The following is a 25945-nucleotide window of genomic DNA, read 5'->3' as shown; positions in this document are numbered from 1 at the left end:
GACACAATCATACAGTAGATGCAGACAAACATATAACACAAGACACAATACACCACTTGTATGTATATATTTATTGATTCTTAATTGTATTGTACAAGGGGAAAACAATATAGCAGAACATTAAAAAAAAACAAAATGGTAAACTCATAGAGCAGGGAAGAGAACAGGCACTATAACATATAGCATATTCCACTACTGCCGCTGCAGCATTAGAAGAAACTGTTTAAAGGGATAGTAGCATTTTTTTTAAAGCGGGGTTGTATGATCTACAAATAGCCCCTAAGTACTTTAATTGCAGTAGAAGACTCTCTGCACTCCTCCCGTTAGAGATTTACAACATACATTGTTGTGAACAGACCCAAAGAAACGGCCTATTTTTACGGCCTAAAAGAAGTTTTACCTGAAAAAAAAATACAAAGTTCCATTGTTCGCAATAATATAATTTTTTCCAGCCCCTCAAAGTGCAGGAAAAAAGTTTTTATTTGGACCGTGAAAATAGGCCGTTTCTTTGGGTCTGTTCACAACACTGTATGTTGTAAATCTCTGGGCAGGGCTATGGGCTGGCGTTGCTAACGGGAGGAGTGCAGAGAGTCTTCTACTGCAATTAAAGTACTTAGGGGCTATTTGTACATCATACAACCCCACTTAAAAAAAAATGCTATTATCCCTTTAAGCAAAAATGTATACCTCTCTTTAGAATCTGTTAACAAAATATAAAGTGGCAACGAATTCCACTCTAGGATGGCTCTGAACAAAACAGATTTCTTCATCACATTAGTGTTGGCTTTAGGCCTCTCTACCTCCCCTCTCGTCTCTTTTTCCCATGTTTTTAATACAGATACTGGTATTCGGTTCCTAGCGTGGTGTCCTTGGTGAAAATGTTCAGAAAAACCTTCTCACAATTAACTCTCGAGTCCGTCCTCTATCTACTGTCCCAGTGCTGTGGACGACTGAGCTGAGAGTGCACACACAGCCGCCCCTAAGAAACAGATGCAAACAACAACATCCATCAGTGGTTAAAGGATAATCCCTGACATGATGCTAAAACCATCCTAATCATGTCATTACCGAGCGACCGAGGGGACGCTGAGTGAAACGTCCCCGAGACAAACCCAACGTTGTCAGCTAGGAGGAATTCTGAAGGAGCGCTTCTCTGTGCAGCCAAACAAGCACCGTCTGTGATGAAAGCGGCCCAATTTTGGCACCAGTGTCACGTCTGACTCACTCGTGCCTCCCTCGCCAACGACTAACTGAATAGTTAATGAAACGTATCCTTCCCCAGAGGGCCGGGGCGTTAGACAAATCTGGGTTTGTTATCACTGCAGGGGCCGTTATCACAAGCAAAAGGGGGGGTGGAGGGGGGGGCTCTGCTCACAGAAAGAGTCTCCACTTTTGTTCTGGCTAATCTTCTTCCACATCATGCGAGCTCTGCACCTGCCCAGTGGCCGGCTCCTCTGCTCTCCTTTACCTCCGTCTGTCATTGCCCCCGTTTAACAGAGAGAACCAGCTCTGATAAGATCGGGAGTCGGATAAACTCTGGTTTCATTCAGTTCAGTCTTTTACTGTAAGAACCTTGGACACGTCTTCTGTGGAAACTTCTGGTGGGCGGTGGATAAAAGCTGCTGTTTTTCTCACTCAGCGCTCACCGCTTTGATGTTTTAGGGGGTTAACACTGAATATGAAAGATGCCTTGGATACAGATTCTAGATGCACTGCAAAAACTCAAAGTCTTTCCAAGAATATGTGTCTTATTTCTTGTCTAAATGTCTAATTTCTAGTCAAAACTAACCTCTTTCCACTTAAAATAAGACTCATCACCTAAAAATGAACTTGTTTTTAGATATTTTTTACTTGTTTCAAACTAATTTTCAATTGAAATGAGTAGAAAAATCTGCCAGTGAAAGCAAGTTCTTTTGTGCTTGTAATAAGAAAGAAAAACTTGCTCCACTGTCAGATTTTTCTACTTATTTCAAGTAAAAATATCAAGCAACAACAAAAACAAGCTACTTTTTAATGTGATGAGTCTTATTTTAAGTATAATGAGATTTGTTTTGACTAGAAATGACATTTTGACTAGAAATAAGACAAATATTCTTGGTAAGATTTTGAGTTTTTGCAGTGTGGGATGTCTAGAAATCAATGAAATGGTCTTAAATCACATCTACAAGGCAATCAGATGCTTACTGGCTCACAGTGTCCATTTTAATACAATCTTATATTCTCTTAGGTTAGTTGATTTTAAATATAGTCCTTTCATCTGGCTCCAGTTCACATCAACTGATTAGTTGCATTACTAGAAGTCATGAATGATCATACTGTATACAGCTGGGAGATGCCAACAAAAGGTGATAAATGGATGGATTCATTCTTATCCCATTTCTATTCCGCTGGTTTTCAGTTCTTTCTATTAGATTTTGTCTTTTGTAATAAAAACAGGGGTTCCTATGCAAGTATTTGATTTTATACATTTCCAGGTCTGGAAAAGCATGGAAAATGGAAACTATTGTATGGAAATATATTAATCTTAATACTTATCTGAAATTATTTAGGTTAATTATAATCTCCTGGAATGATTTGCTGACATAATGGCATACAAATTCATAATAATGAGAATAAACGATTAATTGCATAATTAATTTGCATGATACACATCTATTTACTCAAATGTAAAAAAATATTTGAATTTGTTTTACCGAGAAGTCTGGAAATTTAAAATGCGTAGGAACCCTGTAATATAAACAAACAAACTCATCTTTGAATATTATTATGTTATTCAATTAATCAATTAGCCTCTGAATAATTATCTGTACACAACATCAACCAGGTCGTTGTGTCATTTCCTCCCAGTCTGCAGGATCTTCCTCCTTCACGCTCTCATTCACGCCGCTGCGCTCTCAGTTTCCTCTCAAGACGATGGGTTTTGAATGAGGCAGTGAAAAGCATCAGCGAGCTTCACAACGTCCTAACAGCTCAGCTTTGTCATGTGACTGCTCTTAAATCCTCCAGTCAAACACCGTTAACAGTTATTGCACATGAAATCATTTAAATAAATTCCTCCCTCACGGTGGTGTGCTCTTGAATAGATTTGTAAACGTTTAACTCTGAGCTGATTAATTGAATACAAATGTGACAATCCCATAATAATGCATTGCTGAATGTGAGTTGGGCGTCGCTGTGTCCTGATTCTGTGGAAGGAATTGACTTTCTTTCTTTTTCTTTTCTTTTTTTCTTCTGTTCGTCACCTTAGGCACCATCTGTCATGGCCTTCCCTGCAACCACACCGACGGGCATGATGGCATATGCAATGGTAAGTCAAGTCAGCTGGGACTGGATACTCAGCAGGATTTCACTTCCTGTCAAACACACACACACACACACACACTCTTGCATGATGTGGGTCTTTCTGTAGTTGTGAGGATATGCATCGATAACTCTTATCTTAACCTCAGCCATCACATTCAGACGTGGATTTAAAGGGACATTGTGTAACTTCTCCTGTTATCTAGTCAGGAAAATCAATTATTTGGTTCTTCAGTCTGTTTTTCATTAACCAGTAATCCCCTCCCATCAACAAAGTGAAGTGTTCCTTTCAGCTCTGAATGAGCCGTTCATATCATTCATATCTACATGGAGCGGGTAAGCTCGGTGCTGGAATGGAGCGTTACACTGATGCTGCATTCACCTGCAGTCGGGCAGACGGCCGTCGCTAACAAACCAGATGTCATTTTAGTCACAGAAGTCCAGAGAAAGACGGTAACTTGTTTACATAGAGGCTTGTTTATGCCGTTACGTGGAGCGGCTGTCGTCCGTCTGCCGTCTGCCCAATTTCACGTGAATGTAGCATGAAAAATACGACTGAGTTGCTTGCGATATATAACCGCAACGCTAGATGGGAGGAATTTCTACACAATGTCCCTTTAAAGTCAACAGACCCATGAGTTGACTCACAGTACAGTTCCTCCATCCTCCTAGGTTAAAGTGTATGGTTACTTGTTTTTAATTATTTCAAAGTAAAAAATATATATAAAGTTTTTGATATTGTTGAAACACTGAAACAGCTGACTGCTTCCTTTAGCCTTTAGAAAAGTCCATAAAGACAAGATGGAATCAACAGAAGGACCTCATGCCATTTTGTCTTTTAAGTGTAGAGGAGTGTAAGTGCAGTGTTTCTGAAATATATTGAAAACAAACTACAGTTCATCCTTATCACACCTCAACACCAAACTCCAAGCAAACGAGGAGGAGGATTTTTATCCGGTTTCATTATAATCTTATTAAATTCGTTAAGCTGTGAAGTAGCCACATGCTTCAGTAGCCAAATAACCTTATTTCTGAGATGTGTTTTTTTTTTGTTGGCTGTTTTTTATAGCTACAGGTAGGGGAGGAGATCTTTTTCTGAAACATTTTTTTCCTCCCTGTTTTGCTCTAAATCCTCTTCACACTTCGATTGCAACCAGTTAATTAAATACTAAATATCAGTCACATGTGGAACAGACAATCCTGTAAAAACACCATCCAGTTATTTTGAACGCTGCAAACCAACTCATTGAATCCTGATGCGTCAATCAAATTGTCGGAAAAGACGACACCAGAGCCAGAGTTTAGGCTAGATTGCTAAATTCAGTGAGACAGTTGCAGCAAAGTCTGAGGAAAGGGACGTTGTATCTTTTCAGAATGTCGCCTGCTCGTCCTTTAATCCATTGTTGCCTGTGTTTCTTTATTTTTTTTGAACCAGCAGCCTCCCAACGTGGGCAACATGATGATGACGCAGCCCACCATGATGTACACCCAGCCTGTGATGAGGCCGGCCAACCCCTTTGGCGCCAATCCAGGTGCACAGGTAAATGATTTCTACACCTCCCATGACTGAGCCCCGTTTAATTCTCTCTCTATTTACTCTACTTTTCATTCATTTTCTTGCCTTAAATTTGGCTCCGTGCCGCACCGTTCTGGTAATTTTTTCTCTGAGATTTGCTGTGAGAGTCAAAGCTCTGAAACAAAGGTTTGGCTGTTAAACAATATTCATGAGCCAACTTTTGATGAATGAATGAATGAATTTCTCTCATCTGTGTTTGTACAGCTCACAGTCAACTAACTTTTTACTCTGCGTTTTGATGCTAATTTAGAAATCAATTAATGAATGAATGTGTTTCCATCCACTTGTTTTTATGTGCATTTGCAATCTGCACATTAAACATATGAAACTTTGATTTAAAAAAAAGAAGGTTTTTACACTTGGTTGAGGTGTGAAAATTGAATGTGACAAAATGTGATGTGAAACCGACTCAATATTGTGAATTAATCATGAAGTCAGCAGTGTAAAACTCAGGGACACGTGAGCCTCCTTTTCTTATTAAATAGATAGAGATCCAATATCTGACAGTGATATTCTCAGCTGTCGGGGTTGACTGAGTACAGAAGAGCGTTAGGGCCACTCATGAAAAAAAAATTAGAGAAAGGAGTTTTTTTTTTCATTATGCACTTTCGAGAATAAAATCAAAATACAAAGTGGAGAGTGAAGTCAAACTTTCCTGTCTGGTCCATCAGATAAGGAGTCGAGTGCGACTGACAGCTGCAGGCATCCTTGGAGTAAAACAGGAAGAGAAAGTTCCTGAAGTTATACAACTGCATACCTAATCAATATCATATCACGTATTTTTAAAGGGATAGTTCATCCAAAATTGAAATTTCCCTCATTATCTACTCCCCCTCATGTGGACTAAGGGCTGGGAGAAGTTTCAGAGTCCTCCGTGGCTTCTCTGAGTTACAGGGGGTCTCGGCGTAGCAGTGCATGTCCATATAACGGTTGCAAATGGATACCAACTGTCTTCGTAACAAAAAGACACACCAAAAAACATCCAAATACCTCCATGCTGCTCATATGTAATGTCCGTCTTGTATTTGTATAAATTAAGTCTATATTTCAAGCTTGTTTTGTAGCGGAAGCTTCTCGAAGCTCCCAGGGATGCAAACAGCGCGCCGAAAAGCGAAACTCGCTTTTTTCATGACCAATTAGGTGACTTGTGTGAATCGTTCAGATCCGAAGAGTTTTTGTTTTGAGAGGGGGGGGGTCTCAGCGTCTCAGCTGGGGGCAGTAAAATGTTTTTCTAACAGGCTGACAGTGACAATCACGTGAAACTGAGGCGAACTCATTCATGGTTTCCTCTGATTACTGATAACAGCCGACCTATTCACCTCCGATGTAGACGCGCGACATGCGCGCTCGTTACCCAAAGCGGCGCGTGCAGTCGGTGTGACTGCGACGCCGTTTTTCCCCCCTTCCCGTCCGTGGAGCTGTGCGCCGCGGACATGCACGGTTCCCTACGTTGCTGTGTCAGGCAGATGTTTTCCACGGAGCTCTGCCCCGTTTCAGAGGTGAAGGAAGCCCTGAGTGGAAAGACGTCGCCTCCGCGATGTATATTGTGTTCAATTAAAGTGAAACTAACACATATAGGCCTATATGTCCATTACACACTGAATGAAACATCCCATGTCTTTATTTATTCAGTTTATTTTAATAGTAATAATTATGACTAACAATCAGTGAAGACCTCAAATTCAGTATCTCCAAAATTTAAATTTTAAAGCATTTTTAATATAGAAATGTTGGCCTTCTGAAAACTATGTCCATCTATAATCAATCAATCAATACTTGGTTGGGGTTGAACTACTGGAAATTGACTTTTCCATGATATTGTAATGTAATCATTTGTTAATGGTGAGCACCCCCCTCGCCCCCCCCCCACGCCAGACAATTCCTCTCTTTTTTGGTCCTGAGCCGTTTGCATCCCTGAGCTCCTCTTCCCGGTTTGTCAAATTTGGACGAACCAGGGTCTGTCCTCTTCCCAGTTCGTCCAATTTTGGGTGAACTATCCCTTTAAATGTTCACATTTCAACTTTTTCCACAACATTTTGACTTTATTCTCGACATTTCAACTTATTCTGAAAACAATTATTCCTCCTCTCGCTTTTTTTCCCCCATACGTGGCCTTGATGCTCTTTTGTAACAGAGACATAATAATAGACAGGCATAACTTCCCGATCACACCTGTAGCGTATCTTTTCTCTCAGAGCTCCTGTCTTATCGTTTTTGCTCTTCCTTTCTCTCCTGTTCTATGCTTTCATCCCTTCCTCCCTCCCTCCTCCTCCTCTGTGACTCAAGTCACCCACGACTTCTAGTCCCTCCAGTCTCAGCCCCCTCAGAGTGCCAGGGAAGGACCCTTTTGCACAACTCTATCTGCAGAATTTTTTATAGAGCATCTTTTTAGGTACAGCTCGTCTCCTGTCTGCTCATTATTTGCAACTCTGGTGGCAACAAAAGTGCATGTTTGTCTCTGGCTCCTTTGTTTCAACAGAACTGGCTGTTAAAAGTGCTGTATGTAAGAATGTCAATAATGAGTTCTGGTCATCTGTACATACTGTCTCATCAGTGGGACATTGAAAAAAAAAAAGTCAAGTTTTGTACCATCCCAGTCTTATCTCTGTGTGCACATGAGTGAGCTGCATGCATCATGTTTTAGGAGAAGGCAGATGTTCCCTCCATGCACCGTGCACCTCTGTGTCTTCACCAGTCTCTTGTCTGCAGTCCCAGTTTATCCCATTTCAAATCTGCCATGCTCCAGCAGCAGTGGAAGGATTGACTGCTCCTTCCTTCCTTCCTCTCCCTGCATCTCTAATCCTTAAACTGGCAGCATCCAAGCACATGAATTTCTCTCTCAGTCACGTCGTCAACCATCACGTCACTGCTTTTGGACGTTGCCCAGGATGTTGACTCGTACCTACCTGCAGAGCCACAAGCACGGGCAGAAGGACGCTTCTGTTATCATTAAAAACAAGGGGTTTTCTCAGTGGTGCATTTGAGCCAGTCACAACACAACAACACTTTGCTCTGGGATCCCACGGCACACTGACTTCTGCAACCCGGCTGCTTTTGCGCACACTGTGGACACTCATCATCTTGTCTCCTGTTGAATGAGGATTGATTTAGTTTTAGTTTCATTGCTCTGCAGGAGGAGACTGAAGCTCGATTTGCACAAAATATGAAGGTCTGAAACAAAAGTGCATTTATCGATTTGATTCATCAGATGAGATCACAGACAAATTAAACCCAAAGAGTTGATACAATAACAAATACATGTGAATCGGACTTCAGCTCCTATTTTTGCAACACAAGCTTCCTGCTCCATCTGTATTTGGTCTTGCTGTCCTGTAGGATGCATTAGAAGTGTTGGATGCTGGTCTTTTTATTCCTAGGTCTGCAATGATTTCCAATGTTTCCAAAAAACAAAAGTTAACACTGTTTTCTTTGATATATTTTCAGATGCAGTTCATGTAACCTGAAGAGTGGGGGGAGCGTTTCCCATCTGAATACGATTCACAGCAACGTCAACTATCTGAGCAAACCTGCAAGTTTGCTCCTAATGAACTCACCTCTCTCGGAGAATGAAAAAGGCCCAAATACGACTTTTTGAAATAAAAAAAATAAATAAAAAAATCTCGGTGACTTGGAGCTCGGAGAAGCATCACAGTAAAGACATTGTGCCCATCTACAGTAGTCATGTCTGAGTCTTAGACGGAGGAGAAGACGACGAAGAATCACATGGACAGAGCTCAGCCTCACTGTATTCTGGACTAAGAGAAAAACACAACACCCAAAGGGAGAGATTTTTGACATGTTTGACTGTTTATGTACAAGGAGGAGTAAAAAAAAAAAAAGAAAAAGAAAAAAGTTGGGTCCCACATGTACACACTGTTTGAGTTGTCTTTGTTTTCGTTCCTCTTTCTCCAGGTCAGGCTGGGAGAGTCGCCTCCTTTCAATTAGCAATCATCATATATTTACCTTCTAAAATCAATCATCCTCCAATTAGGACAAGAATTGCAAACTACTGTTTATACCACACTTTTTTTTCTTTTTTTGTTTTCTTTCATCTTTCTGTATTGTTTGGAGTAGACATTCCTTGTGTATTGTTTGTATTTATTTATGATTACCTATAGAGAGGATGACATTATTAAGCAAAATGTAAATGTTACTAGTCACTGACTTCCTTCAAGCGGAAGGTCTTCAGGTTTATACATAGGTATGATTGATTGTAGAATTGGATTTTGAGTGATTGAGATGATTTTTTTTCTTTTCTTTTCTTTCTTTTTTTTTTTTTTTAAAAAAGAAGTTAATATAAAGTTTAAAGAGACATGTTTTGCTGCTGTGGCACTAAATATTCTCTGTACTCGCATGATGCCTTGTACAGTTATCGGCGGCTCTGAGGGGGAGGGGGCCGCGCCGAAGAGGATGTGTATCAATGTAATAATTCATTTATACCGTCAAATCTGTGGGGGTCGGTTTCTACGAATTTGGCGAGAAAAACATTTTTCACATCAGCAAAAATCAAAATCACTACATTTTATGATCAAGGCAGCAGTTGCATTGAAAAGGAAATCGCCACACTGCAAAAACTCAAAATCTTTCCAAGAATTTTTGTCTTATTTCTTGTCAAAATGTCCAATTTCTAGTCAAAACTAAATCTCTTTCCACTTAAAATAACCTAAAAATGAACTTGTTTTTTAGATCATTTTCACTTGTTTCAAACAAATTTTCACTTGAAAGTAGAAAAATCTGCCAGTGAAAGCAAGTTTTTTGTGCTTGTAATAAAGAAGAAAAACTTGCTCCACTATCAGATTTTTCTACTTTTCAAATGAAAATAGACTTGAAATAAGTTAAAAAGTGTCTAAAAACAAGCTACTTTTTAAGTGATGAGTCTTATTTTAAGTAGAATGACATTTGATTTGACATTAGAAATTACATTTTGACTAGAAATAAGACAAATATTCTTGGTAAGATTTTGAGTTTTTGCAGTTGCATTTATGCTTTTGATGCTTTGGGCACGCCATTTATTCTTACATTTAACAAACGAAGCTCCTCGGCCCCTTCACCAACCTGAATGTGCAGCAGGGTTCCTTCCTTTCATGCTTGGATCATGTTTCCATAGACGAGCACCGGTGTGGTGGTTGTGTTTAGGACAACGTGGGCCGTGGTGTGTAGGTTCAAGTCCGGTTACGGGGGGTCGGGTGGGGGTGTGAGGTCACTGCAGGAGAGTAGAGAGCGCTGTTGATCGGTGCTTTGTGTATATAGAACTGGTTCCTTCCTGCCGATCACTGGAGCGGGTGGGTATAGGTGGATGGAGGAAAAACGAAAAATGGCCTGAACATGAAAGTGGCTCTTAAATCCATTTACTGAGCATATTTGTTGCATCGTCCCTGCAGACTATATTTTTGTTTTTGTTTTTCCAATAAAGTGCAAGCTTCCACACTTTCTACGCCCCGGATTTAATTATTTATCAAAAGCACCAAAAAAAAAAAAAAAAGTCTGGGTAACACTTTACAATAAGGGTCCCTTAATTAATGTTAGTTAATACATTATTAAGCATTAATATATAAACTAATGTGTTAATTAATTCTGAGTAATGCCTACATAATGATAACTATTCAACTTTAATTATTACTTAATAATTTATTATCTAACTTTGAGTAGTAAACATTAACTAGAGAAAGAAAGCATTTCCTGCAGAAAATGCGTGTGAATGCTGAAAGCAGCTGAACGCTATTGCTGAAGCAATGCTGAATGAGCTGAAGAAATTGTTGAATCACGTTATTCAACTTTTATTATTACTTAATAATTTATTAACTAACTTTGAGTAGTAAACATTAACTAGAAAAAGATAGCATTTCCTGCAGAAAATGCGTGTGGATGCTGAAAGCAGCTGAACGCTATTGCTGAAGCAAAGAAATTGTTGAATCGCATTATTCAACTTTTATTATTACTTAATTTATTCACTAACTTTGAGTAGTAAACATTAATTAACTGCTTACTAATAGGCTACTATAGGCATAATGATTGTTAATATATCTGTAAACAGTTAATTAATGCTTAATAATGTACTAACTAACGTTAATTAAGAGACCCTTATTGTAAAGTGTTGTTATTGATAAGGTCAGATAAGTTATTATAGTATCATACATTTCTGTGTAAGAGAACGGGATAGGATACCCACAGGCTCCAGTAGCAGCCGAGTAAAATAAAGTTAAAAAAAATTGGAAATGTGTTGAAAATCAATTGAAATCTCTTCATTTTCTATACCTGTGAATCCAGTAGTTTGTTGATGTCCCTTCAGCAGAAGTTACAGCTTCCAGTTTTCTCACTCCACACCTGGATTTCAGCAGTTCACTCCATTCTTCAGCCCTGACAGATTCTCCAAGGCGGCTCCATCAGATCGGATGGTAAGTATCTCAACACTGGCTATATTCATGTTTTATTATAGGACTGGATTTGGTCTATAACTGAAAATATGAAGTCATGCATACATATTTAATTCAACTGCATGTCAGTAGAGGAATCCCACAGAGCAAATCCCACATACGGTGCGGGAAATAAGTACATTTGCTCCCCCACAAAGAACTGGGACAGCCTGTAGTTTTTGTGATAAGTTTATTTTAACAGAGAGAGACAGAATATCAAAAAAAAAAATCCAGAAATAATATAACCATATAAAGGTTTTAGATTAATTTCCATTTGATTAATGTGAAATAAGGGCATAAATCAGCAGGGGATCAAATACTTTTTTTTTTCTTTCCCCACTATAAATAAATAACATTAAACAGGACTGGAGCTGAATTTGTGAAAGCTGATCGATTGATTGACGGATGAATCCAAGGGGGGAGTCGTTATTGGCTCGTACAGAGAAGCCAGAGTCCCACACTGCATCTTTCTGCTGCTGGAGCCACAGGTGCAGCAGCTCATCCATGTGCAACACACACACACACACAGACAGACAGAGAGAGGGATCTTGATATAAAAGGTACATCCTGCTTGGCAAAGCCTCAGCATGAGCAATAAGACGAGTCTTTGTGCTGCTGCTGCTGCTGCTGCTGCTGCTGCCACTTCCCGTTCGTCTGGATTCAGCAGTAGAAAGATGCATGTGTGTGTTTGTTTGTGTGAGACACCGACTTTCATGATGGAATTAATTGGCAAGTTGATAAAAGCCTCTCTGTTCCTTTTCACTGTGATCTTCAGCGATAGTTAACCTGATTTGACTTCTCCATCTCCTCCAAAAACCGAGCTTGGCTCCATTCGTTTGAACCGCTTCCTGCAAATTTATTTAGGATATAAAATTAAAGCAGAAGTAAAGTGGAACATTTGTGTTAATATAAGTCTTAAATAGTTGTATCTTCCGACAGCAATCACTTCTATAGAGTGTTTGGTCTGAAACACAGGTCTGTCAGTCACTCTGCTCTGCTGTAAGCCGAGGAGAAAACTTTCCTTGTATCCTACAACCTTTATCCAATGAGGAGAGAGAACGGCGTAAAGGGGCAGTCCTCTCTGTGTGTGCAGCCAAGGGATGCGCGTGAATGTGGTGACGTATAGTAGGAGCCCCAGGAGGGGTTCACGTGCACCCCCCTTATTTTTTTTTCTAGTCTGGATTTTTTGCATCCTTGGAACCTCTAAAATAGAGATTTGGGTGACCCCCGGAACAAAACCTGTCCAAAATGTGTTTTTTGCAATGTTTTAGTACCCCTATGATACCTGTAGAATTGTTGCCAGGAATGCCAGTCAGACTGTCTTTCAAAGACTGTAGCACGCTCAAATTTCGAGCGAGCCCAAAGATAGAGATATCAATGTATTCGTGACAACCTCAGGTTTCCAGTGTGACCAAGTTTGTTAAGCTACCTTGTCAGAAAGGGAGCTAAAAACCTAATGATTTAAAGTCAGATGAAAATTTTGTGTGGGAAAGACAGCTATCTACATGTTTTCAAATGGTCCCTTGACCTGTCACCTAGATGTATGTGAATGGAAATGGGTTATATGGGTACCCACAGGCCTCCCCTATCCAGACATACCTAATTTGTGTGAATCTAATGCAGTTCTGGGGGAGAACCATGCAGTAATTTGCATGCAGTAGCCTACAAATATGTCATTTTCGCCTATATACAAAATGGTGTATTTGACTATTTCTGCACACTGGGGGTTCATAAACAGTCACAGAATTGCGTGAATTGGGTATGACTGGATAGCTGAGATGCTTGTGCATCCAATCAGCCTATTCAATTGTGATTTTAGTCCATTAAGTAGTGTATTGGCACAAATGGTGCTTATTGCTTGTCTTGAGCAATAAAGCCGATAAGAACAAGTTGGGATTACATGTTAAACAACAACCCCAGGCAAGTGTGGGAAGGCCTAAAACACATATTATCAGGGCAACATGGCTGGGTCTGTAAGGTCATTTTAACAGAGGAGCTAAACCACTTCTTTACCCGCTTTGAGAAACCCAAAGCATTCCAGCCTCCCACACACCGCTGCCCATAGTTTCCTCTGAGCATATCCACGGACACACTCTCCCTCAAAGAACATCAGGTTCACAAGTGTGTTTAAGTCAGTGAATCAGAAGACAGCTGCTGATCCTGACGGAGTTCCTGGCAAAGTATTTTAAGTGTGTGCTGATCAGCTGTCTACTGTATTTACAAAAATATTCAACCTCTCACTGACATAAGCCACTGTCCCTCACTGCCTGAAATCAGCCACCATAATCCCTGTTCCCAAATCCACCACCATCAGCGGCCTCATTGACTTCAGACCCATCACCCTAACACCCGTGGTCACTAAGTGCTTTGAGAGGCTGGTCCTAAGGCACATCAAGGACCGCTTCCCATCAGTTTGCCAACAAGACAAGCAGGTCCACCGAGGCCGCTACCTGGAACATCCTTGGACTTCTGTTACAAATACGAATACAAATTACTTTACAAATTAATTTGTCTGTGATCGACCATTCGCAGAAGAGTCTTCTGACAATTTGCAGAAGAGAAGACTCTTTGTAGCTACCTTCAGCCTGATGGCTTTCTTCGTCCTGCAGTGAAGACAGAGGAGCCGTCCACCACCACTGCGTTCCTGGTCCATCAAGGTGTCATGAAGAGGATGATCCAAGTTATTCAGAATGGCCTCCTCCATCTTCAGTGTGCATCTCTCCACCACATCCCCCAGTGAGTCCATCAGGGAAACGTCATTGAGGTCAGTGCCTCAGGATGTTTGGCCTGTATCCTAGCAACGACTGCATGGAAAACTTTGCATTGAACTTGAGCAGCAGCCGTTGGTGGGATGTACACAATTGTTATGATTTTGAAACAATACTTTCTGAGTCCAGTATCTCCGGCTCATCACTCTTGATGGGCAGGGAGTTGACATTTCCCTTGATAATTGACGGCAGAAAGGACCCAGTTCATCTCCACTTCCAGGCCTTTAACCTTTACTCCACTAGCATGGCAACCACGAAAGCACATCTTCATCTCAGCTGGAATAGGGTGGCATCCTCCACACTTACTCAATTTTCAGGGAAAGTTAAGATGCTTTTCGACTACAGCTCGGCATTCAATACCATCATACCAGACAAGCTGGTCACACTAAACCTCCCTCCTACCACCTGTGCTTGGATTAAGAATTTTCTTTCTAACCATCCACAGTCTGTTAAAGTTGGTGACAAGAGCTCTTCCATCCTGACTTTTGGAGGCACAAGACTGACCCCCCCCTCCTGACCTTGCGGAAAGGGTTTCCACCTTTAAGTTTGTAGGGATCCATATCTCAGAGGATCTATCGTGGTCAGCTGACATAACTGTCCTCGTCCAGAAAGTCCAGCAACGTCTCCCCCTCCGAGGGTCTTGAGATGGAACAAACTGCAGGAAGACCTTCTCATCTCAATTGAGAGTTTGCTGGTGTATGCCATGCCATCTGTATGGTATGCTGGCTGCACTGTGACTGACAGGAAGAGACTGCAGAGAGTGATAAGGTCTGCAGAAGAAGTGATCAGCTGTCCACCTCCCTCCCTGGACTATATTGCTAGCTCTGTTGCCTCTCCAGAGCTACAGCAATTCTCAGTGATCACTCCCATCCAAACCATCACCTGTTCAGCATGCTGCCCTCTGGGAGCAGGTACAGGTCCATCAGGTCCAGGACAAATCATGAACAGTTCCTTCCCCTGAACAGTCATTACTCTAAACACACAGTAACTTAACACAATAATATCCTCAAGAGCTCATGTATGAAATGCAATAACTAATGGTATAGGAGGAAGAAAAATTGCAAACATAAACTACTGTAGGAACCAGGGACATGTCCCATACATAATTCCTCTTGCAGAGGAAGCTTGATTTTAGTATTCCTCTTTATCATCAAAAGTCTCTGCTTCAATGGTCTCATCTTGTTGTTCTTCCTCTTCTTCGCTACCTGCCTCCTGTGTGAATATGTCAACCAGAGATGGAGGCATTATCGGTCCAGCAGTCCAAGGTAGCTGCCCGCTTGTAACCTGCAACTCTATGGTTGCAGCGATCAATGTGGGTGGAGAGACAGCACTGTGGTGGATGGCGACAGCATTGTGATGGTGGGAGGTGTCTAAGGTCCACTTCAGACTTAGCTGAGAGGGACTCATCCTCTCTGACCATCTTGTGTATCATCTTCACATGCACTGCATTAACTTTCTTTTGGAGTGGCAGGTTACAAACAGGCAGCTACGCCCATCTCTGAGCAGCCTAAATGACCTACATCTGGTAAATAATATTATATTGTTAACTGTGTTTGCTTTTTTATGTATAACAAGAACATATAATATTACAAAATGATTTTCACCAGGGATGAGAGAAGAATGAAGATGGAGTACTGTGGAGTAGTGTGGACTGCTAGACCCATAATGCCTCCATCTCTGGTTGACATACTCACACAGGAGGCAGATAGTGAAGAAGAGGAAGAAGAGCAAGATGAGACCATTGAAGCAAAAATTTATGATGATGAAGAGAACTACTGAAATCAAGCTTCATCTAGAGGAATTCTATAGGGGACTTGTCCCTGGTTCCTACAGTAGTTAATGTTTGCAATATTTCTTGCTCCTATGACCATAAGTTATTGCATTTCATACATAGTTACTAAATGGCTACATTTGGTGAAATTACTGTTTAGCACACGTGAATAAATCCTCTAATGTTCATTTCAAAGAGTGATTGAATTATTGCTCATGATAAGCAATAAGCACCATTTGTGCCAATACACTACTTTATGGACTAAAATCACAATTGAATAGGCTGATTGGATGCACAAGCATCTCAGCTATCCAGTCATACCCAATTCATGCAATTTTGTGACTGTTTATGAACCCCCAGTGTGCAGAAATAGTCAAATACACCATTTTGTATATAGGCGGAAATGACATATTTGTAGGCTACTGCATGCAAATTACTGCATGGTTCTCCCCCAAAACTGCATTAGATTCACACAAATTAGGTATGTCTGGATAGGGGAGGCCTGTAGGTACCTATATAACCCATTTCCATTCACATACATCTAGGTGACAGGTCAAGGGACCATTTGAAAACATGTAGATGGCTGTTTTTCCCTCACAAAATTTTCATCTGACTTTAAATCATTAGGTTTTTAGCTCCCTTTCTGACAAGGTAGCTTAACAAACTTGGTCACACTGGAAACCTGAGGTTGTCCCGAATACATTGATATCTCTATCTTTGGGCTCGCTCGAAATTTGAGCGTGCTACAGTCTTTGAAAGACAGTCTGACTGGCATTCCTGGCAACAATTCCACAGGGGTACTAAAACATTGCAAAAAACACATTTTGGACAGGTTTTGTTCCGGGGATCACCCAAATCTCTATTTTAGAGGTTCCAAGGATGCAAAAAATCCAGACTAGAAAAAAAAAATAAGGGGGGTGCACGTGAACCCCTCCTGGGGCTCCTACTAGTAGGGACGAGGGCGGGGACTGCTAACTCCATCTGCTGACAGGAAGTTAGCCAAAACCACCGGATCGCTTACTTCTGCTTTAAATATTATAAATAAATAAAAATAAGATTGCTACAGTAGCTACACAACCATACAAATGTGTGAGTTTTTTTTTCTTCTCAGTCTATCAATAACAGGCTTGTAAACAGAACAGTGAGAATGAAAGTGGGACATTTCTATCTCTGAGGTTGTGACTAGAACGTGTGAACTTGTTGAATCGGATGTGACTGTATATGGGTGAGTCGTGTCGTGTTCTTCCTCCTCCTCCTCTCTCTCTCTCTCTCTCCGTCAGGCAGCAGCAGCATCCTGACGCCTGCAGAGACCAGAGGACCGGTCTGGTCTCTGGTCTCTGGTCTGATCCTCCAGGTGGAGCTCTGCCTCCATCTTGTGGTCCAAGGCTGCAGCTGATGGAGGAAAGCGAGAGAGATGGTTTGTTTCTCTGCACTCCAAAAACTCAAAATCTTACCAAGAATATTTGTCTTATTTTTAGTCAAAATGTCATTTCTAGTCAAAACAAATCTCATTATACTCAAAATAAGACTCATCACATTAAAAAGTAGCTTGTTTTTAGACACTTTTTACATCTTTCAAGCAGATTTTCACTTGAAATAAGTAGAAAAATCTGATAGTGGAGCAAGTTTTTCTTTCTTATTACAAGCACAAAAAACTTGCTTTCACTGGCAGATTTTTCTACTTATTTCAATTGAAAATGTGTTTGAAACAAGTGAAAATGATCTAAAAACAAGTTCATTTTTAGGTGATGAATCTTATTTTAAGTGGAAACAGTTTAGTTTTGACTAGAAATGAGACATTTTGACTAGAAATAAGACAAATATTCTTGGTAAGATATTTGAGTTTTTGCAGTGTATATACATCAGGCTGATTATCATGATAATTAATACATACTTAGTAACAAGCCTGTAAGTTCAACACATCAGTATGCTGCTGTGATTTAACTAGCCTAGTTAAATAAAAAGATGTAGTTTAATACCATAATATATAGGGGTGACCAAAGGCCAATGTATTTACTTCATGTGTCAAATATTGTGTTGGTCATAATACAGAACAGGTTGTGGCTCGTGTCTGTTGGTTAAAGAAGTTGAAATATTTCCATGTTTGTCTATTCTGGGTCACATTAGAAGTCATCACATTTCAGGCCAGAGGTGAAGTGTTGGTGTTTTTACTGTTCTCCAATGTAAAAATGGGTCACGTTTGACCCTTAACATTATTCAAGGCTTAAAGCCATCTGCCTGTTGGTTGCCAGTGGATTAAAATTAATTTATGTAACACATTAATAATGTGTTACATAAACATTTTTAATTTCGCTCCCCAATTTCTTTTTGTTGCCCCCAAATAGTTTACTTTAGGCGTGCTCCTTGGGAAAAATGTTATAGTAGAGCCCTCGCTACTGCAAATGCTCAATAAAATGCTCCTGCGACACTTCATTGTGCTTTATTGAATGTATTTAAACTACAAACAAGCCTAACACGCAACTTATTGCAATCAATTTCTAATTTTGTGACTCCGCATTTCTTTTGTACGTTTTTCATTTGTTATGATAGGTCTTAAATTTCATCCAAAATAGTCTTAAAAAGGTCTTAAAAAGTCTTAAATTTGAGCTGGTGAAACCTGCAGAGACCTTTTCCTAACTTGTTTCCACACAATTTCTGGATTTTGAGGTCAAAAACTATTATAAAACCATTCAAACTATACAGTAAGTGCATCAATTATGTGAAATTAGTAGTAGGTCTACAAATAATGGTGCCCTTGAGTCATGTAGCTGGTGTTGCTGCGTATCACAACTGTTATCTTGAATTTAAAAAGAAGATCCATGAAGAAGGGAACATGCAGGGAAATCCACTGTCTCCTTATCTCCACTTATCTGATTTTTTTCTTATTCATCTCATGATTTCATGTGAAGCTTTGACTTGTTAAGTCGCTGATATGACCTTATTATTTTAAGAAAATGGCAAATGTAAATGCAATGAATGAATACAAATGGATAAATTGACGTAATTTACAGAGTGCACCCGCACGGTGATTGACAGCCTGTGGTTTAATGTTCTGTTGCCTCCACATTTGCATTTTTCATGGAGATTGTCACTGTTGTTCTGTCACTGGTGTTACCTTCCTTCTCCAGATGAACAGATAAACTTTACTTGATATTTATTTTATTTTTATTTGATCATGACTTTATTCTAACTCAATTTTGCCCATAAAGTTGGAATAAAATATATTCTTAACCTCTTCTCATGAAATGATTGTGACAATGTGATTTGTTCTTGAGAGATAAAGTGTATATCCTCTCAAAACTGGTAACTCAGTATGTAATCATTGCACCTGGTCAAATGTGATTACTGATGTGTAGCTGAAAAAGAAAGGAAAAGAAGTGTGCCTGAAATCAGAATCATTCCAACTTTATGGGCAACAAGGAAACACAGCATGAAAAGAAATCTTACTGGGCCCACCTGAGGCCAGCAAAATAAAATGTGATACTGTTTTTTAAATACAACTTTTTACTATCACTTGTGAAAAGGACAACGTGACAGGTGCTTGAAGTTGGTAGGTGAAGCACTGAACACTCTGTGTGCCCTAGTAGCCTAAAGTTAAAAGGATAGTTCACTCAAAATTGAAATTTCACTCATTATCTACTCAACCTCATGTGGACTAAGGGCTGGGAGAAGTTTCAGAGTCCTCCGTGGCTTCTCTGAGTTACGGGGGGTCTCGGCATAGCAGTGCATGTCCATATGACGGTTGTGAATGGTGCTCACTTTTCTTCGTCCAAAAAGACACACCAAAAAACATCCAAATACCTCCATGCTGCTCGTCTGTAATGTCCCTCTTGTTTTGAAGCCCCAACATGAGAAATTGTTCCGAAAAAAATTAAATAAGTCTATGTTTTAAGCTTGTTTGTATAGCGGAAGATCCCAGTGTCTCGGTTCACTGCTTTGCCAGTGTCAGTGCAAGTCTCGCCACCCAGTTCACGGCTCAGATTCCGGCGGAGCAGCACTGGGAGCTTCCGCTACAAACAAGCTTAAAACATAGACTTATTTAATTTTTTTTCGGAACAATTTCTCATGTTGGGGCTTCAATACAAGAGGGACATTACAGACGAGAACTATGGAGGTATTTGGATGTTTTTTGGTGTGTCTTTTTGGACAAAGAAAAGTGAGCTCTGTTCTCAACCGTCATATGGACATGCAGTGCTGCACGGAGCCCCGCTGTAACTCAGAGAAGCCACGGAGGGGGAGTAAATAATGAGTGAAATTTGAATTTTGGGTGAACTATCCCTTTAAATGTCTATTGGTGCATTTTTCATCTGTTAAATGTATACCATCTAACATTAAATTTGCCTCAAATTGTACATTTAGCTGTGGTCTACTATCTATCTTGCAGGTATAGCGTCAAATATTATGGCAAATTCTTTAGGTGTAATTGGAAATGCATATTTTTCCTTCTCCTCTTTTCAGCGCCCCTGCCATGCAGCCACCAGGAGACGTCACATGTGCCCCGGGGGGCAGGAAGGAGCTCGAACCTGTGTCCCCTGCTGCTGCTGCTGCTCGGTGCCGCCCCCTGCTGGCCGCTGTGCAGCTCCTCCTCCTCCTGCAGAGTGAAGCAGAGACAGAGCTCAGCTGGAGTTACTGCAGGTCGTTACTCAGCGAGGAGCCGCAGCGGGAGGTCAGTTCACTGTTTTAATGTTTTACTGGTTTACACCCAGAGAATATTAATGTTTCTTTCTGCAGATGAGAGTTGGTCTCTTCTCTCTTCGGTCTGAATGTTGTAACGACGCAGTTCTCACTCAGAGAGTTAAGGTTCAGTCATGTCAGAGCAGTGGGAAAGTAAAAGTGGAGCAAAGAGAGAGAAACAGGTATTTTTCTAAATCCGTGTAGTTCAGCAGCTTTGTAGGACCGGACTCGGACTTTATGTTTGGTGTTTTCTCTCTCGGACAGTTGTATAATAATAACTTATAAAGAACAGTTGTTCTGCTGTTGTAGGAACTAAAACTCTTGACTCTTTTGTCCAGACAGTGACACATCTATGGCATGTTATTTCATGTACTAGGCTTTGTACTGGATTGTCTATTAAACTCAGCTGTTTCTATTAAATTAAAGGATTAAATGACTGAATTACTTTGATCTGGACAGAAAGCAGGAGTTCATAGAGAGATGTGAAGTTAGTTTGATGTCAACAGTGACTTAAAGAAGAAAAAAAGCACACTTTTAACTATAAGATGTATTTTCAAATGCTTGTTAAATGTTGAATATCTAAGGTGTTACACAGATGAGGAAATATTTACAGCTGCCACAACAAGGAAATATATATAGATATAAATTTACCTTCCTACCCTTTCAGAGAAACTGGATGTGCAGCATTCTTCTGTCTACAGAAATCAAGGGCTTTGTTTTTACTCAGTGAGCTCAGTTTTAAGGTAGTCCTGGGTTTTGTTTTGTTTTTTAGATTATAAGGCAATTACACCGTATACTTAACTTGGATCATGAATGATTACATGAGCTAACCGCAGTGCAAACACAACTTTCTAAAGCAAACTCATAATAACATTACTTACTACCATATTCTCCTTAGTATTTAGCAAATAAAGCTAAATATGGTCATTTTAACACAACATGAACCTTAAACTATAGTTGTAAGTGAAATTTGCAGTTTATTCCCACAGTCGTCTTTGATGAGGGCGGACGTGAACATTGTTAGAACTTGCCGGCATTCCTCATAAAGATTTTGTCATCTCTTAAAGGAAAAGACAAATCTGTGGTAGAGGAAAACAAACAAAAAGAAAAGTGAAATGTTGAAATTGTATTCTCACTTAAAACTAAAGACAGATGTGTGTCACTGATGTCTGTCAACATTTTTTTACTCCCTCGTCTGGTCTGTGGCGTCAGCAGAGGTAGCAGCTTTCAGAAGGAGGAAGAAGTTTCTTTTTCACCGTGGGAGTGTATCAGGCTACATGTCAAGGCAGATGAACGCTCATGTTTTATCAAGCTGTGTGTGAGTGTTGGATTTGTGTTTCATTGTGCACTCCTTAGAAAGAATGACTGACAAGGAAGTAGCATCATTTTATATATAAAACCTTACACAAAGGAGTCACAAAGTGCTTCAACACAGACCAAAGCATAAAACACAGATGGAAACATATGAAATACAGTAAAAGGCCAAATGACAGTGTGAAACAAAGTAAAACACAGACAAGTTGGAAGGGTCTTCACTGCAAAAACTCTAATATCTTACCAAGAATATTTGTCTTATTTCTAGTCAAAATGTCATTTCTAGTCAAAACAAATCTCTTTATACTTAAAATAAGTCTCATCACATTAAAAAGCAGCTTGTTTTTAGACACTCTTTTTTATTTCTTTCAAGCATATTTTCACTTGAAATAAGTAGAAAAATCTGATAGTGGAGCAAGTTTTTCTTCCTTATTACAAGCACAAAAAACTTGCTTTCGCTGGCAGATTTTTCTACTTATTTCAAGTGAAAATGTGTTTGAAACAAGTGAAAATGATCTAAAAACAAGTTAATTTTTAGGTGATGAGTCTTATTTTAAGTGGGACAAAAAATAGTTTTGACTAGAAATTAGAGATTTTGAAAAGAAAGAAGACAAATATTCTTGGAAAGATTTAGAGTTTTTGCAGTGTTGAGCTGCATTTTGAACATTTCCACAGAGTTTCCACAGAGATCTTAGTTTTAGGTCTGGACAGAGGGACAATCAGCAAGTCCCTGGTCTGATGAGGAAGGTGTCATCTGGACTCTCTGAGCTCCTGCAGCTGCAGCTTTGACCACTTGTAACTGGTCCAGTGAAGATTTCTACAGGCAGGACACAAGAGAGTTGCATTAGTTGAGATGGGATGATATGAATGCCTGAACAGAGTCAGAGAAAAGAAAAAGAAAAAAGAAAATTGGCAATTGGTTAAAGGGATAGTTCAACATTTTGGCAAATTGGCCTATTGCCATAATCCCTATAGTCATAGCAGTAGGTTCGTTACCTTTATTTGTCGGTGCAAGCTATTTTTAGAACGGTGGAACAGAGTCGCAAGCTGGAGTTGTTTTAGAGGTTGATTTTAAGATTTTATTGTTTGTTTTTAAGATCTTAAATGGCTTAGCCCCATCCTATTTATGTGACCTTTTAAGTTTTCAAGTTGCACCCAGAGAAACAAGATCAGCAAATACGCTTCTCCTGGGGGTCCCAAGAACAAGATGCAAAACTAGAGGTGACGGAGCTTTTGCGGTGGCAGCACCCAGGCTCTGGAACAGGCTTCCTAGACACATAAAATCTGCTGAACATGTTGAGCAATTCAAGTCTTTGCTCAAGACCTACTTTTTCTGGCTGGCCTTCAGTGTGGGTTAATATAGGAAACTATGTTTACTATGTATACTGTGGAACTGTCTATTTGTGCTGAATGTGTTTGATATAATGTGTCTGATATGACTTGTACAGCACTTTGGTCAACAATGGTTGTTTTTAAACGTGCTATATAAATAAAATTGAACTGAACTGAACTGAACTGAACTAAATTCATTCAAAACCGCTGATGCGCGTTGCCTTCAGGGACAGTTTTTCATCAAGCAGTCTCTGTATTTCCCTCTAAAACAACTCTGTGTGGTAACGTTGTGTTATTATCTCATAGCGTGGTGAATGTGCAGGTCACAACTTGTCCACCAGAGCGTTGTGGAGTTGTTGGATTGTGTATTTGATGAGTTTGATGATGAGGGAAACCAAGAAATCCCATGAGCCTCCGTAGCGTAGCTCTGAGCAGCTCACGACTCTGCTTCGCCGTTCTAAAAACAGCTTGCACCGACAATTAAAGGTAACGAACCTACTGCTATGACTATAGGGATTATGGCAATGGGCCAATTTGCCAAAATTTTGAACTATCTATATATATGGTGAAGTTTTGCAGGAGATATACAGCTGGATAACATCTGCATAGCACTGGCTGGGATCTACCTTTTGAAGTGGCCTTATATTTTTTTTGGCAGATCCATTTTCAGTTTTTTTTCTGTCATTTCATTTTCACTGAAAATAATGTAAAAACATTGATGTCATTGGCAAACAATGCACAACAATGTTACAACGCAATTCACCTTCGTCCCTAGCACCGAGGCTGGTTTCCATGCTGCCAACTAGGGCTCCAGCTCCACTGATTATCTTCTAACCCACTTACCGTTCTTAATGCGTATACGACTGCCAAAAGAGAAATAAAAGTTTGTATTTGGATATTAAATAGTAGTATTCCCTCTGAGTTTGTGCTGTTTGTGCTGTTTTCTTTCAGACTGATCCAGGAGTCAAAACATGGCAACAAGTAACAACTGACACCAGCTGCAGAAAACCAGAGGAGGGACCGAGGAGTCGCGCGGCTTCTTAATTAATTAAAATGAGAGTTGCTTATAACGAGGTCAAAGCTCAGATTTACCCAGTTTGTGTAAAGCGCTGATTTGGAGCGGACTTGAAGAACAAACACCGGCCTTTTTACAGCAGGAGCTTCCAGAAGAACTGAATGAATGAGGGTGTGACCATGTTCAGCTGCTAGACACAAACTCAGTTTTTTAGTGGGAGAAGAAGCATCAGCCGAGTGGAGGAAACACACGAGACCCGTCACCATGATCGACCTGAGCTTCCTGACGGAGGAGGAGCAGGAGAGCATCCGCGCCGTGTTGAAGAGAGACGCTGAGCTGAAGCAGGCCGAGGAGCAGCGCGTCCAGTCAGTTCAGCTCCATCTTACACTGCAAAACTCAAAATCTTTCTGAGAATATTTGTCTTATTTCTTGTCAAAATGTCTCAATTTTAGTCAAAACTAATCTCTTTCCACTTTAAGGCGAGACACGGCAGGCAAAAACATCGTTTTTTCATGCACTTATCAATTTTGAGATTTTGGGCTATTTTGCTTCCATAACATGTCTTCTTTCAGACTAATACAAAAAAATAGTCTAAAATACACATTATGGGTGTTTATTTTACTTCACTTTGACTGGTGTCGCCTGTAGATTTCTCCTAAATTCACCAGAACTGAGCGTTCTATCGCGGAGCGAGCCGCGTCTGTTCAGACTCCTGTCATATCAGGTATCGCCGTGAAGCTCTCTCTCTATCTCTCTCTATCTCTCCCTCTCTCTCTCCTGCACTAATGTGTCGGTTCCAAAAATGGTCATTTCCTTTGTACCAGCGACGAATCGTAAAAGTACGAGGGAGGGTCTCATTGGCTGGTGTCGTTTTCCGACAGCGTGATTCGTTTAGAAGCATCACGTGATGCGCTCTGCACAGCACGGAGGGACTTTTAAAAACGGGGAAAGGAAATCGATTTAAATCCTCACGTAAAATAAAACAGCAACTCTCACTTGCTAGACAACAAAAGACACAGCACAGAAACTCACCGAGCCATAAGATCCCTTTACAAAGTGCGTCATCGCGGAAGCTGTCACCCGTAAAAAAACGAGTGTTTGCCGCCGGAGACCAGCGCGATACACAGCGGTGGCTTTTTTTTTTTTTTTTTACACATCAGACGTCTGACTGAACTGATCGGAGATTTAATATGTCCCTGCGCTGGTACAGGGCTTAAAATGAGCATCGATCCTCAGAATCACGTGTTGTGCAGTAGTTTACTTCTCAGTGACAGAGGTGAAACGGATGTGACACTGACATGGGCCAGAGATGATTTTTAGCCAGACAGAGAGAAACTGAAAACATTGGTTGTCATATTACAGGTGAGCCCAACTAGGCTACACCTAAAGTGTTTCTTATTTTTATTTTTTATTTTATTTTTTTTTTCTCTGACCTACTGGCCCACACACCTTAAAATTCACAGTGGCCAGACACCCTTGTTTCCAGTAACAATGGGCTCTATGCACAGCTCCACTGCTTTCTAAATTCAATGCAGCTCTTTTATTTACTGACAAACTGATTAATCCAGGTGTGTCTGAGTAGTCACATTGGTCAGACACACCTGGATTAATCAGTTTGTCCAATAATGTAATACAGGAAATAAAGGAGCTGCCTTAAGTTCAGGAAGTAGAGCTGTGCATAGAGCCAATTTGTGGAATTTTTGCAATAGAATCTTTAAAGGCCGTTTTCTCAAAATGAGCTTTTTCTTATACTCTGGACCCGAAATCTCCAGTTCAGCAGCA

The 25945-nt window shown here is 40.2% G+C and overlaps 2 protein-coding genes across 36 annotated transcripts in view; both read left to right on the top strand.

The window, feature by feature from the left end:
* picalma (phosphatidylinositol binding clathrin assembly protein a) overlaps nt 1–10306 on the top strand; it is an 83381-nt gene extending 73075 nt beyond the window's left edge. For 20 of the 35 annotated variants that reach the window (XM_085797095.1, XM_085797093.1, XM_085797094.1 and 17 more), the window contains 3 exons: nt 3248–3307; nt 4739–4840; nt 8321–10306. In XM_085797095.1, coding sequence (XP_085653221.1) covers nt 3248–3307; nt 4739–4840; nt 8321–8335 — 177 coding nt within the window. In that variant the 3' untranslated portion in view covers nt 8336–10306. Of the gene's footprint in view, nt 1–3247; nt 3308–4738; nt 4841–7162; nt 8290–8320 lie in introns of those variants that run through there. The other 15 variants (XM_085797088.1, XM_085797079.1, XM_085797069.1 and 12 more) reach the window with 1 other exon arrangement.
* A 14083-nt stretch (nt 10307–24389) lies between these two features.
* sytl2a (synaptotagmin-like 2a) overlaps nt 24390–25945 on the top strand; it is a 28739-nt gene continuing 27183 nt past the window's right edge. The window contains exon 1 of the mRNA XM_085797058.1: nt 24390–24528. Coding sequence (XP_085653184.1) covers nt 24428–24528 — 101 coding nt within the window. The 5' untranslated portion in view covers nt 24390–24427. The remainder of the gene's footprint in view (nt 24529–25945) is intronic.

The sequence above is a fragment of the Trachurus japonicus genome, chromosome 14 (assembly GCF_045865225.1).
Source record: "Trachurus japonicus isolate A0001 chromosome 14, Traja_1.0".
NCBI classification, from domain to species: Eukaryota; Metazoa; Chordata; class Actinopteri; order Carangiformes; family Carangidae; genus Trachurus; species Trachurus japonicus.
This window is presented reverse-complemented; position numbering and strand designations above follow the sequence as displayed.